Consider the following 13763-nt stretch of genomic DNA (forward strand, 5'->3'; position numbering starts at 1 on the left):
AGGAACGAAAATCACAGACTGATAGGTTGACAAAAGAACGAGTACACCAATATGAAGGACAGGAAAAAGGAAAGTTGAAATATTTCTCTCTCTGCTACCACATAAAAAGGCAACAAAAACTTGAAGATAAAATGTTGAGATTAAAAGCCTCAAGGTTTAGAAAATTCACAGTCATAATGTTCAATGGATATTGGCATAAAAGCACAACCTCTGAGTTTTTATAACTAATAAAAAGTTTTACGTCATTAAATTAATCAGCAATAGAATGAAAATCAAACATCTCAATTTCATAAATAACAAAAGACAAAGGTTAACAGAAAGGACTAAAACCTCACAGAAAAGGAGACTTCTTTAGGGCTAAATATTGTATAAACCTTTTGGAAACTACTAATGATGTAAAACAAAGTCTTATATCAATTAATGTAATTGAATAAGAGAACCGTCTAAAAAATAATTCTTCACAAAAAATGGAAGTAAACCTTGCTTTTTGCCATACATTAACACTGCAAACCTGAAGAAGATTCATGAGTTTTACTTGATTACTTGTTCAGTTTGAATATGTGTTCTCATAGAAAGGCAAAATGCACATCTTGGGTCAACTACATACTTTTACAGATATACAAAAATAAATTATCCAAAGAAAATTGTTTATACCTTTGTATTTCTAGTACTTCTTGACAACAAATATAATGTTCAAAAAGACAGGAAATGCCCCAAGAAACTGTCAACGAATATCCATCAAACTTAGGCTATTTAAGCCATCTGACAATAATATACTGTACTGACTTGTCAACTAGACTTACCTATATATGTTGTGTTCCTACAATATGTGAGATGTATAGCAGTGCAGCTGTCATTGAGATACAACCTTGTCGAAGAGATACCAAAAGTTGAAAAAAATAAATCAACCAACGGTATGTTGTCTGGCATACAGAAATGACAATTTTGCAAGAAATCTTATCAATTGGTAGGGAAAACACACTAGTAACGGTCCTTCTATAAACGAAGGATTAAGTATAACCCTATAGGTACTCAATATTTTTCCATGCTGGAAAAATCTTTAAATCACTGAAAAACCACAGCAAATTTAAGTACGATAGGTACTTAAATTCTAATATGCAAGATGAAATTCCATTGCATAAAGTGCTGATTTTAATACAGTACTGTAACATTTATGTCAACTTCAGAAGAATACTACAACCATTTTTTGCCTCCTTTTGAATTTCATTACCTGCCACAAGCAGTATTTCTTTTCTTTTCAGTACTTTACCTTCCACAAACTTTTAAAAAGTTCATAAAGAAGTAAATTCCAGCACTTAAATGTTCTCTTCTGTACCAAGAGATCATATTTTTTGTACAATACACAGTAGCTTCATTGCCCTATGAACAGCTCACAACTAATGGTTCTAATTTGTCCAACACTATGTTAACACACTGCTGAGCTGCATGTAAATGATTTACAGGATGAGGACATCCTAAAATCATGAAAGAGCAAGTTTACCACAAAAGCTGGACTCCAGCTGAAGCGTTGGTCACTGGGACAGAGAACGTTCAGTTGTACCCATGGTTGAGTGACTTCCAAGTTGAATACCCTGAGTTGGTAAGACTATGGAACCTGGTGTCACATAATCACCAATCATAAGAGCACTGTTGACTGGGAAGTTACCAGCACCTACACTGTTGCTACTCCCAACCATTGGCTGAAATATGATTTGGATTTTAAATATTTTCTTTTTCGTCATATAAATTATGTACATATATTCAAAATACAATTTATTCATATGTGATGTATGCAGGACCCCATACAATAATCAAAAGTGGTGTATCCTGCCTCAAAATCTTGTGGAAAAAGGGTCACTTACCTGTCTACTACTGTGAGATGGAGCACTAGAAGAAAATGACCCTGGAGAAGCTGCAGGAGGGCTGACAGCCCTTGAGTGTCCTTCACCTTGCATAGGCAAATTCAAGGGTATTGAGCCTAGGCTGATGTTTGCTAGGGGTACATTTTGTCCTGCAGGGAGAGAAATTTTAGAGACTAAGATCTTGACACTTCACAGCTACTAAAAATGATGCAAATCACAAAGTTACAGGACAAGGAAGACAAGACTACTTAACAACCAGACCCAATATTAAAGTGGCATGGTACAACCCGCTAAAGGGGAAAACATTTCATTGTAACCCATACTCAGGGGTTAGAAGAGAAAATCTATCCTTCTGGCAAATTATGTAGCAAGACAAATTATCGTACTCATAGATGTTTTCTAATGAGTTATAAAGCTTAATACAAAACACTTAAATAAGGATATTCTCTGGTTATTACCCAAAATACAACTCATAGGTTACAAAGGGCAGGATTACTGAAAAAGAGGTTAAAAGAAGATTGGAGGGTAAGCAGAAAAAGGCTCATGATACTGTTCAAAGGAACAGAAAAACCAATTCAACAGAAGCTATGAATTTGCATTAAGGTATAGTGAAAATTCATATGAAATTCTTGGTAAGAGCACTTTACAGCACAATTTTGATGCTTCATTATTCAATGTGTATATCTGGGCTATCTAATTGCTACCAAAAATCTTAAGACTGTATCTACATTTAACCCTTTTAGATTTTGGGGGTGGGGTTTCAAAATTTGTTTGTGGCAGAGCAAGCAATGGCCACTTATAGACATGGAAATGTTTTCAATTATTACTATCAAAATTTTATGGTATAAAGCTGGTTTTAGTGTCATTGTAAAACTGAATACCTATACTATATTAAAGTGTCATTGTAAAACTGAATACCTAAACTATATTAAAGTAAGTTCAAAAATACAAAACAATTACAAATGAAAAGTACGTATAGCTGATATGAAGTTTGCCATGAAGATGCAGTGGCTGTCACGAATCCCAAGGATTTAGAATTGGATGACTTTATCAGAATGTCAAAGGGGTTAATGATAAAAAATTTAACAATACTCTGCAGTTGTGAAGTCAACACTACATAGAACTTTAACATTTGTAATCTGCATTATATTACAAGTGTCTGCCCTTGGAGAGCTCATGGATAAACAGCGGGTTACCAGTCAGTCAAGATTGAACTAGTGATGAGGCCCCTGTAAGATAAAAAAAAAAAACTTTCCTTCTGCCTTTCAGTTCTATGGCATTAAGAAGCATGCTACCCAACTTCACCTTCAAGGTTCAAAATACTCTGCATATCACAACGCTGTTTACTGTAATTTGTCACATCAAGACCTACTCTGATAAGAGTAACAGCTAAAGGAAGCACACAGCAGGCATTGCCCCCTATGAAAACTATAATACTTTTATTAAATATTTTAAACAAATTCCAGACCAGAGCTGGGTTTCATTCTAACAATCTAACTTAAAAAAAATTATCTCTAAAACACTGGGCTCTAGCAAAATGATACTGCAAACTATTAAAATATTAAATGCAATAACCTGACACTGCTTGTGTGTATATATCATGATGTTTAGCACCCATTAAGTTTTTTTTTTTTATATTTTTTGGAATTTTTTTCTAAGATCCAACCCCTTGAAAAAAATCACACTGAACACTCAAGTGAAATTTTTACTTTTTTTTCACATAAAGACTGGTTGCTACAAGGCAATATCATGCATCAAATATTAGATGTAAAATACATTGTAGGGCATACTTACATAAATCTATGATTGAATTACTCACCCCGGCCCCCAAAAAAACCTTCATATAATTACAAAATACTGCAACACTTTCTAAAGTAGTAAACATTTGCTGTTCCCTCACTACAACCCTGTTAATTATTACAAATGTTAAAGTAATCTGTATTTTTCCAAAGATACAAACCTGAAATTTCATACTTTTCAGCACAAGGCTGTCCTGAACTAAGAACAAAATCCTATTGCCAAGACCAACAGCCTGATAGGAGCTCATTTGCCCTCTCACTCCACTGTGATAGATCACAAATGCATAAAATTGTCTTCATCAAGACAAAGAACCAGGCCCTTTACAATGCCCCAATTACCACTAATTTTCTGTTATAACAAGATGGTGCAACAATCACATTGGTATCACTCTTCCAGGATGTAGCTTTCTAGTAATTTCAATCATTGTCCCCTCATTTTTTTTATCATACATTTAATTTTCTGTATTCATTTCTTACACAGTGCATTTTTACTTGTTAAATGTAGTCATTTACATAATTCCTGTGTTGTGTACTTGGACGGCCATTTTGCTTGACCCAACCAGTGCTACTGGGAATTCCTGCCTTCAGTTAATTTTTTGTTGAAAATATTACTGTCTCTTCTGGTAAAGATTTTCTTGGAGCTGGAGATTTTTCTGTGGCATGATGGAATTCCCTGACAGCAACTGCATTTTGAATTTCAAGTTCTATGTTCACAGTAATTGTTGTACTTGCCTTCAGTACTATTTATGCTATTTTGCATTTCAGTTTTATTTTATTGGTGTCTGCTCACAAGTTACTTCTGAATTTCTAAAATTTGTTAATGTAAAATTTTGCAACTGAACCTGAACTTCAGTATTTGAATTCCAGTTGCATCATTTTACATTGTGAGCTGTGACTTTATGACTACGCATTAGATTTCAATTTTATATAATTAAGGTTAAACAATAATTATCCTTACATAATCAAAATATAGACATTTGTGTACAAATATTTAACTGCTACAGACCCATCAACACTTCCATTATGAAATTGCATAATAAAAGAGAAAACACTCCGTAAAACAAGAAATAGTTTATCCAGACAACTGATCCTGACATTCTCTCATGGGAGGTACTGACCTGTAGAATTAAGAAGGCAGAAATGAAAGTTACTTCAGAATATATATAAATCCTAACTGACATAGAAATGGTCACCTATTCTTGGCTTGAATTTAAGGAAATTAAATGTTAACATTACAAAAATAATGCTTTGCAGTCCTCAGCATGGTAACTCCACAATTTCCATAAAATTAATGTTTCATAAAAGAATGAAAATACTAAAACCCAGAGTTTTCAACACAAAATTGAAAATTTATGAGTAAATGGTTAAGATTTTTTATAGCAAAGGACAATAACTGTCAAAACATTTACATTATAAGATATTTCATGAAGGTATAAAACTGTAAACACTGTAAAATCAACACAAAGTGTACTAGAAACAAAATACTTTTAAAGAATTTTTTCATACTGTACCCACAATGCATTCTCAAATTTTCTGAGGCATACACACCACCTGTCTTCCAGATCAAAGAGTAATTGTTCAAACATGAGCACTCAAGACCCATCAGTAGGTACAAACTACTTTCTTCATATTTTGCACTGGCTGAATGTAAAACAGCCAGAAAGGAAGATATGGAAGATGATCACTCAAGATATGACTGACAAATTTACATATACAAAAAACTGTATAATTCAAAAAATCCAATTTGTTTTATCACCACCAATCAATGACACTATTTGAATAGTAATTTATGTGGGCTACACGAGTCAGATGACATGGCTCATTTAAGGGGGGCAATGACGCCATAAGGCCCCATTATAAAGTAAGTGCTTATAACTTCCTTACGATTGAAGGGATTTGCTTAAAATTTTTACCGCTTACTCTTCAACTCATAACAAAAGTTTCCAAGAGAATTTTATAGAAATTCAAGTCCCAAGTTCAAATGTTTTGCGTTTGAAAAAAAATAATAATGTCACCTTTAGAAAACATGCCCCCAAAAAAAGCTTCACTCAAAAATCAATTTAGCTCTTTGAAAATCAAGATATATATAGTTATACTGCCCTCTGTGAAAGTTATATAGAATTTGGTTCAGTCTTCTTGGAGTTATAAAAAACTTTTGTAAAAACTAAATTTTGAGAAAACGGCAAAAGAAAAACAATAAGGTTTATTATGTAATACCAGCTAGAGGGTTGATTTTTGCACTAAAACTATTTTGTCATATAGGAAATAAGCCCAGAAATTGACAATGTAATCAAGTGATTTCTTCATTACTATATTTTACCTAAAAGTTTGCAAATAAATTTTAAACTTTGATAGTTAGAAGGCTGATTTTTGCACTAAAACTATTTTGCCATATAAGAAATGAGCCCTGAAATTTACAATGTAATCAAGTGAATAAAAATGTGATTTCTTGATAAATATAATATATTTTACCTCAAATTCACATTTATATTTTTACATAACATTTGCTAATGGATGAGAAACTTTGATAGTTAGAAGGCTTATTTTAGTACTAAACCTATTTTGTCATATGATAAATATGCCTTGAAATTTATACTATAATCACGAGAATAACAATGTGATTTCTAGATTTCTATATTTTACCCAAAATTCACATACATTTTCATGTAAAATTTGCAAATGAATGTCAATAATGATAAAGGGTATAATAAATGGCACGAAGATGATGCAATATAGTAGAATTTTTTCTAGAATTCGAAATAAGCTCACAAGATAGAAGATGGAGAAGGCTTACACAGAACAGCAACCCCAAAAGAGATGGGTAAAGACTGAAGACAAAAGAAAAAGAAAATGAGCTTACAATTATACCATATAACATATATATATATATATATATATATATATATATATATATATATATATATATATATATATATATATATATATATGGCAGTCCCTGGGTTACGACGGGGGTTCCGTTTTCTTGAGACGCATTGTAAGCTGAAAATCGCCGTAAGCCCGAACATCGTCAAAATCCTAAGAAAACCTTATTTTTAATGTTTTGGGTGCATTCAAAACTATGTAAACTGCATTCTTATTGCATTTTTTACCAAAAAAAAACTTAAATATTGATTATTTTGCAAATTTTGGTCACCATTTCTTCTCCCAGATCAGTGTTGTAGGTGTCGTAATCCTGGAAATAATTTCTGATGAATATAATTGAAAAGCGCCTTAACCTCAGAACGTCGTAAGCCGAGCCCGGGGACTGCCTGTGTGTGTGTATGTATATGTATGTATTATATATTATATATATTAATATATATATATATATATATATATATATATATCTATATATATCTATATATATTATATAATATATATATATAATATATATATATATATATATTATTATAATACAGGCGGTCCCAGGGTTACGACGGGGGTTCCGTTCTTAAGACGCGTCGTAACCCGAAAAATCGTCGTAAGCCGGAACGACGTTCTTGAAAACATGTCCACAGGGAAAATTTCACTACTAATTTGCAATTTTTCTTAGGGCCGTATCTCTAAAATTATCACTAATTTACTTTTTTCATGTGCAACACTGTGTATTCACAAATTACTGTATATTTTCATTAAAATACAAGAGAGAGAGAGAGAGAGAGAGAGAGAGAGAGAGAGAGAGAAATAACTCCTTAGGTTTCAATAGATTGAAATGAACGTCTGTAGGCAACTTTTTCCCCCTCCCATAAATACATATATTTCTCCAGAGAAGAGAGAAAGAGAGGACTGTGCAATTATGTTTGTCTGTCTATCAATTCTTTTGCTGAGAGCGAGAGAGATCAAAAGGAAGAAATATAAAACACCAAAGCGTATGACAAGTATCTTGTGGAGAGAGAGAGAGAGAGGGAGAGTGAGAGATAGAGAGAGGAGAGAGAGGAGGAGAGAGAGAGAGATTAGAGAGAGATTGTCCTTACAGTATTAAAAGATGAGAAATGAATGATTATTGTATTTAAAATACTCAGATATGAATTTTGTACTTATAGTATATTATTGGAAAATATTAATGATAAACTTATTACATACACGTCCATGAAAATGATCTCATCTTAAGTTTTTGTGTCCAGTAACGAGGGAGCGAGAGAGAGAGAAGGAAGAGAAGAGAGAGAGAGATTACAATAAAACCAGTTAAATTCGTTTGAACATTGTAAGGGCTGGGGGGGGTGGCAATGTTTAAGCTTGAGTGTCACTCGAGTTGAGGTGGGGACAAATTGGATACCAGAAAAAGACAAAGGGAAGAATTTTCTTTTGAAATTAGTTATCGTATTATTACTACTTCTATTATTATTATTTATTATATAATATTTATTATTTGAAAATATAATTAACACGTGCATCTACATAAACAAAAAATTTCTCTCATTATCCAGTAAGAAAGAGGAACTTATCCTTACAAGTGAAATGGAAAGGTCATTTTCATCTCTTTTAAAATACGACCATTATGAATTTTGTAATTAAAGTTTTATTATTATTATTTTTATTATTATTATTAAATAACTGAAATTATCAATAAACATTTTACATACTAGTACCATAAAAATTCTTTCATCTCGGTTAAAAGAGAGAGAGAGAGAGAGAGAGAGAGAGTTAACCTTAATTAAAAGTGACATGGATAGATTAGTACATATTGTTTTTCTTTAAAATACTATCACAATATGAATTTTGTAATTACAGTTATTATTATTATTGTTATTATTATTATCATTATTTGAAAGTATTAAAAACAAATAGTACAAGTACATAAAAAATCTCGAGTCTCAGTAAATGAGAGTGTTTATCTCTCTCTGTTTATAACACTTCCAGCGAAAGAGAGGGAGGGAGTTACCACTATGTATGACACATTATTATCTTGTGTGGAAGAGAGAGAGAGAGAGAGTTAACCTTAATTAAAAGTGATATGGATAGATTAGTACATATTGCTTTTCTTTAAAATACTATCACAATTGAATTTTGTAATTACAGTTATTATTATTATTGTTATTATTATTATTATTATTATTATTATTATTATTATTATCATTATTTGAAAGTATTAAAAACAAATAGTAAAAGTACATAAAAAATCTCGAGTCTCGTAAATGGGAGAGAGATGAGAGAGGAGAGAGAGAGAGAGAGAGAGAGTGGAGAGAGAGGAGAGAGAGAGAGGAGAGAGAGACGAAGAGAGAGAGAGAGAGAGAGAGAGAGGAGAGAGGGGGGGGGGAGGGGGGGGGAAATGTCAGGACCACGTGATTGCAACACTGCAGCTCTCCCCCAGCTCTTCCCCCTCCTGGCTGTCACAGAACTTGATATATAGCTGACAGTTTTAGTACCTGGATCTCTCGAAAAGGTTACTGGAAGTTACTTCAAGAAGACTGGGATTTCCTTCATTCTTCCAGAATTTTTTAAATATAAGCTAAAATCTTACTAATTCACCCTACGGTATTTTCTTTAATGAATTGATATTATTGCTGTATAAATTAATTATTAATATTTGAAAATAGTAAATTATTTATTTATCATACTAAAAAACATACATCTTTGTAGTATAGAGAGAGAGAGAGAGAGAGAGAGAGAGAGAGATAGAGAGAGAGAGAGAGAGAGAGAGAAACTGTGCTAAACTATAAAAGATTCTTATCTTATCATAGTATGTGTTTTTTAAAAGCGTCGTAAACTCGGAGCGTCGGAAGCGTCAGCGTCGTAACCTCGGAACAAGCGTCGTAACCCAGGGCGGATTTTTCAATGAATATTCAAGAAAAAGTGTCGTAACCTCGGAACGTCGTAAGCCGGGGACCGCCTGTGTGTATATATATATATACTATACAGGCAGCCCTCGTTAGCGGCAGGGGTTCCGTTCCTGGCCACCGACGCCAGCGATTTTCGACGCTGAGCGATTTTAAAGCCTACGGCCGCCGCACACCTTCTTTCGAAACTCTAGACCAGTCAAAGGCGCCGTAATCCCACAACGGCGCAATAAGTAAAATTATATTTATGCAGTATAGTACTATAGAATTTACTGTACAGTACATGTTGGGTGTCTAGAGTATGTAAAGATATAATAAAGTTTATACAGAGTACAGGTAGCTGTAGTGTTCAGGTTACGATCATTAGTCTTACGATAGTTCGATTTTATGAGAGATCAAATTACAATGGCCTAACTTTATCCATCTTCTAGTTACATAAGTTCAATAACAGCAAAAGAGAATGATGAAAGTATGGTTTTAACGTTATACTCGTTGCGTGAACGTGTACAACCATGAACAACCGAACGAGAAAGCGACTTTTTTTTTCTAAGTACAACCGAACTGGATAACATCTGTTCGGCTTGTATTTCGATCATCGTACTACAGTGTAACATTACCGTATTTGTTATAAATGGCGTTATGTATAGAATAGAACTGAGATATCTTAATGTAATAACTTTATTCGCTATAGATCAGAGATCAATATAGATTAAAGATCAATCGGGAATATACCGTTAAATTTAAACCTAATTATGACTGAAGCTGAGAAAACTGTTCAAGCTGCTAATGACTATTATCGTACATCGGCAACAAGGATAAAACTGCAGTAAACGTCTGCCATCACACACAACCATAGATAAAATGGGGATAAAATCATTTTAATCAAAACTACTGTGCTTGAAAGAACACATTTTACCTGTTGGTTTCACGGGGCCCGAAATATAAGATAAATAACGTAAAGTTCGTATTACGATGATATAAAGGATTACGTATTGCGAATGGAATCACGTAATTTTTTACGCAATAAACATGCCGCCAACGTAATCTGTTAACGAAAAAAATAGTAGTTCACATTCACAACGAGACATATTCAATAAATATTTCCAACTAAAAACACGCTGTATAAGGAAAAATAACTTTGTCTCATTTAAGTCAAGTATCTAGATATTCGTTTATGCTAACTAGAAGCAAGCGCATTCGCTCAGAATTGCGTTATGGTGAAACAGACTCGTATTCATCAGCTGATTTCAAACCACAACATTGGCCGCTCCGCGGAATACGGGCTTAAGTTTGCCGTAGTATTTTAAAATACAATAATATGAGAATACATACAATATTCTTGGATACAGTGAAATATGTATAACTTTTTAAAGGATTTATGGAAAAGAGGAAAAGATGCATAATTAATAAAAATAACACAATGCATTTTTCGGAAACTGGCGGACAAGAACGAACATGAAAAACCATCCCCTGACAACGTGGAGCGTAGTTACACAAAGGCTGCCTATTATTTCTGTACAAAAATGAAAATACCTTTACGCAATATTTTCATACACATTTTAAACATAAAAGCATAAAACATTTGAAAAATCGACACATCGATCGCTAAATTTGCACTCGTTTTTTTTTTTTTTTTTTTTTTTATTTTTTTTTTTTTTTTTTTTTTTTTACTCGATATTTTTGGAAGAGCGGCAGACGGCGGAAAAAAAAGTGCAAATTAGCGATCGATGTGTCGCAATTTTATAAATGTTTATGCTTTTATGTTTAAAATGTGTATGAAAATGTATTACGATAGGGTATTGTTTTTATTTCTGTGCAGAAATATGATAAAAAGGCAGCTTTGAAACTCCCCTTCAAGTTATCGACTACGATGTGTTTTTCAAGTTCGTTCTTGTATGCCGCCGCGGCATACAAGAACGAACTTGAAAACACATCGTAGTCGATAACTTGAAGGGGAGTTTCAAAAGCTGCCTTTTTATCATATTTCTGCACAGAAATAAAAATACCCTATTCGGTATACATTTTCATACACATTTTAAACATAAAAGCATAAACATTATATAATCGACACATAGATCGCTAATTTGCACTTTTTTAAATCGATATTTTCGGAAGAGCGGCAGGCGGCGGCTTACAAGAAAGAACATGAAAAAAACATCGTATTCAGTATCGTGAAGGGCAGTTTCAAAAGCTGCCTTTGTATCATATTTCTGTACAGAAATAAAAATGCCTTTCACATAATACATTTTCACACACATTTTAAACAAAAGCATGAAACAATTATGAATCGACACATCCATAGCTAAATTTGCACTTATGTAACTCTATATTTTCGGCATAGAACAGCGTCAGAGGCATATACTTTACCCTAATACCTACGTAATAACTCTCCATAAAATTTGTTAATATAATTTGCATAACCTTTATGGTCTGAACGGCATTTCTACATATGTATGAACTCGTTAGACAACGGCGCTAGCGGCGCTGTTAACTGAAATTTGTGCCGTAAAGATACCTTTAAAAAATGCCTTATTTTTTTTAATGAATATTTTTGACGACCGCCGTAAAAACCGATTCGCCGTTGAGTGGATTGCGCCGTTAACCGCGGGCCGCCTTGTGTCCCTGTTATGATTATCATATAATATATATATATATAATAATATATATATATATATATATATAGATATATATATATATATATATATAGTATATATATATACACACACACACACACACACACACAGTACGGTCCCCCAATTATGCGAGAATTCGGTTGATCCAAAGACTCACAGAATTGGAAATTCGCATATTTCGAAACATACCTTATGGGAATAATTCCATCAGGGCCAAGACAAACGGCAACTTACCCACTCAAACTTTTTTATACTACCCATTATCAATAATTTCCATGTACTACAGTGGACCCCCCATATTCGCATTCTCCAGATTCGAGGACTCACACATTCGCGGATTTCTTTCGGGAACGTTTCCCTGCACTATTTGCAGAAATTTCACATATTCACGGTACTTTTCTGTGAGAAATATCCATAAATTCCAATTTTTTTATTTTTTTTTTTTTATCAATTTCATCATAAAATAAAATTGCTCTCTTTGTGATAAAACTATTAAAAAACCCAGAGATTAAAAATTTTTAGTGGGGTTTTCTTGAGTTCTAACTAACAAATTAGGGGGTGTTTTCAGCATTTTTATAGGGGTTCCAACTATTCGCGGGTTCTAAACTATTCACCGGGTGGGGGGGGGGGGGGGAGGGGGGGGGGGGGGGGTCTGGTACGCATCCCCCATGAATACGGTGTGACCACTGTATACTGTAATTTTTTCTAATATGAAATTGTTCTAGTGGATAAATAAAACATTAAAAAAGGTTTTAATAACTTGAAAAAGTTTTAAATTACACACAGGATGGTGAAAACTCCCACACATAAACAATGCCACCATTGGGTGCAAGGTTACCATGTGATACAGTCATTTCCTTAAAAAACCTATTGGATGGAATTTCCTCTACCTAATCTCTGCCAAAAAAAACTTCAAACTCCTCTATCTCATCCCCCGTGAAGAGTTCTTCAGCTGAATGAAGGCTTTGTGAACAATTTAAGGTACTGGCGGATCATGCGTGTCTTCACTCCCGAAAGGCCTAACAACCTTGCTTATGAGCGCCTGTCTCAGTTTCTTAGTCTGGCATGTTCACTATGTAATCGTTTTCATATAAATTTATTCTACGATAAAAAAAGAAGATGAAAATTAAAAATTTGACATGAAATTACAATTTCATAAAAAGAAATGATAAAAATTCAAAATTCAACATGAAATGACAGTTTCTTGAAAAGTTTAGATCGAACGATTCTCCCTCTCTCTCTCTCTCAAAAATTCAAAATTTGATATGAAATTACAATTTCTTAAAAAGAAATAATAAAAATTCAAAATTCAACAAGAAATGACAGTTTCTTGAAAAGTTTAGATCAAACGATTCTCTCTCTTTCTCTCTCTCAAACACATCTGCTCTCTGTTAATCACTTTTACCAGTCATTTTCTCCAAAACCTATTTAAACAATAGAATAAAATAAATTATCAAATGCCAAAAGTTAGTCAAAACAAGTTAACCTAGAAAATAATTCTTACTTCATTCTGCAATGACTGATTTCAATTGTTGACTGCTGCCAAAATGGAAGATGCTCTGTCCTTCGTCATTAACTTAAGGGCAAGCTTTTTAGTTTCGAGAAAATAGGTCTTCCTCTTCATCTTCTAGGCAGACGCATACATGATGCGGATGATCAGAATACAATTCGAAGATCTGAATAATACCTATG

At 33.3% G+C, this 13763-nt stretch overlaps 1 protein-coding gene across 1 annotated transcript in view; it reads right to left on the minus strand.

Moving 5' to 3' along the window:
• Positions 1-643: 643 nt before the first annotated feature.
• The window catches only part of LOC135203426 (histone-arginine methyltransferase CARMER-like), a 261863-nt gene continuing 248743 nt past the window's right edge, over positions 644-13763 (minus strand). Inside the window, exons 12-13 of the mRNA XM_064233154.1 lie at positions 1863-2011; positions 644-1700 (exon numbers count right to left, since the gene is read on the minus strand). Coding sequence (XP_064089224.1) covers positions 1533-1700; positions 1863-2011 — 317 coding nt within the window. The 3' untranslated portion in view covers positions 644-1532. The remainder of the gene's footprint in view (positions 1701-1862; positions 2012-13763) is intronic.

Source organism: Macrobrachium nipponense, chromosome 36 (genome assembly GCF_015104395.2).
Source record: "Macrobrachium nipponense isolate FS-2020 chromosome 36, ASM1510439v2, whole genome shotgun sequence".
NCBI classification, from domain to species: Eukaryota; Metazoa; Arthropoda; class Malacostraca; order Decapoda; family Palaemonidae; genus Macrobrachium; species Macrobrachium nipponense.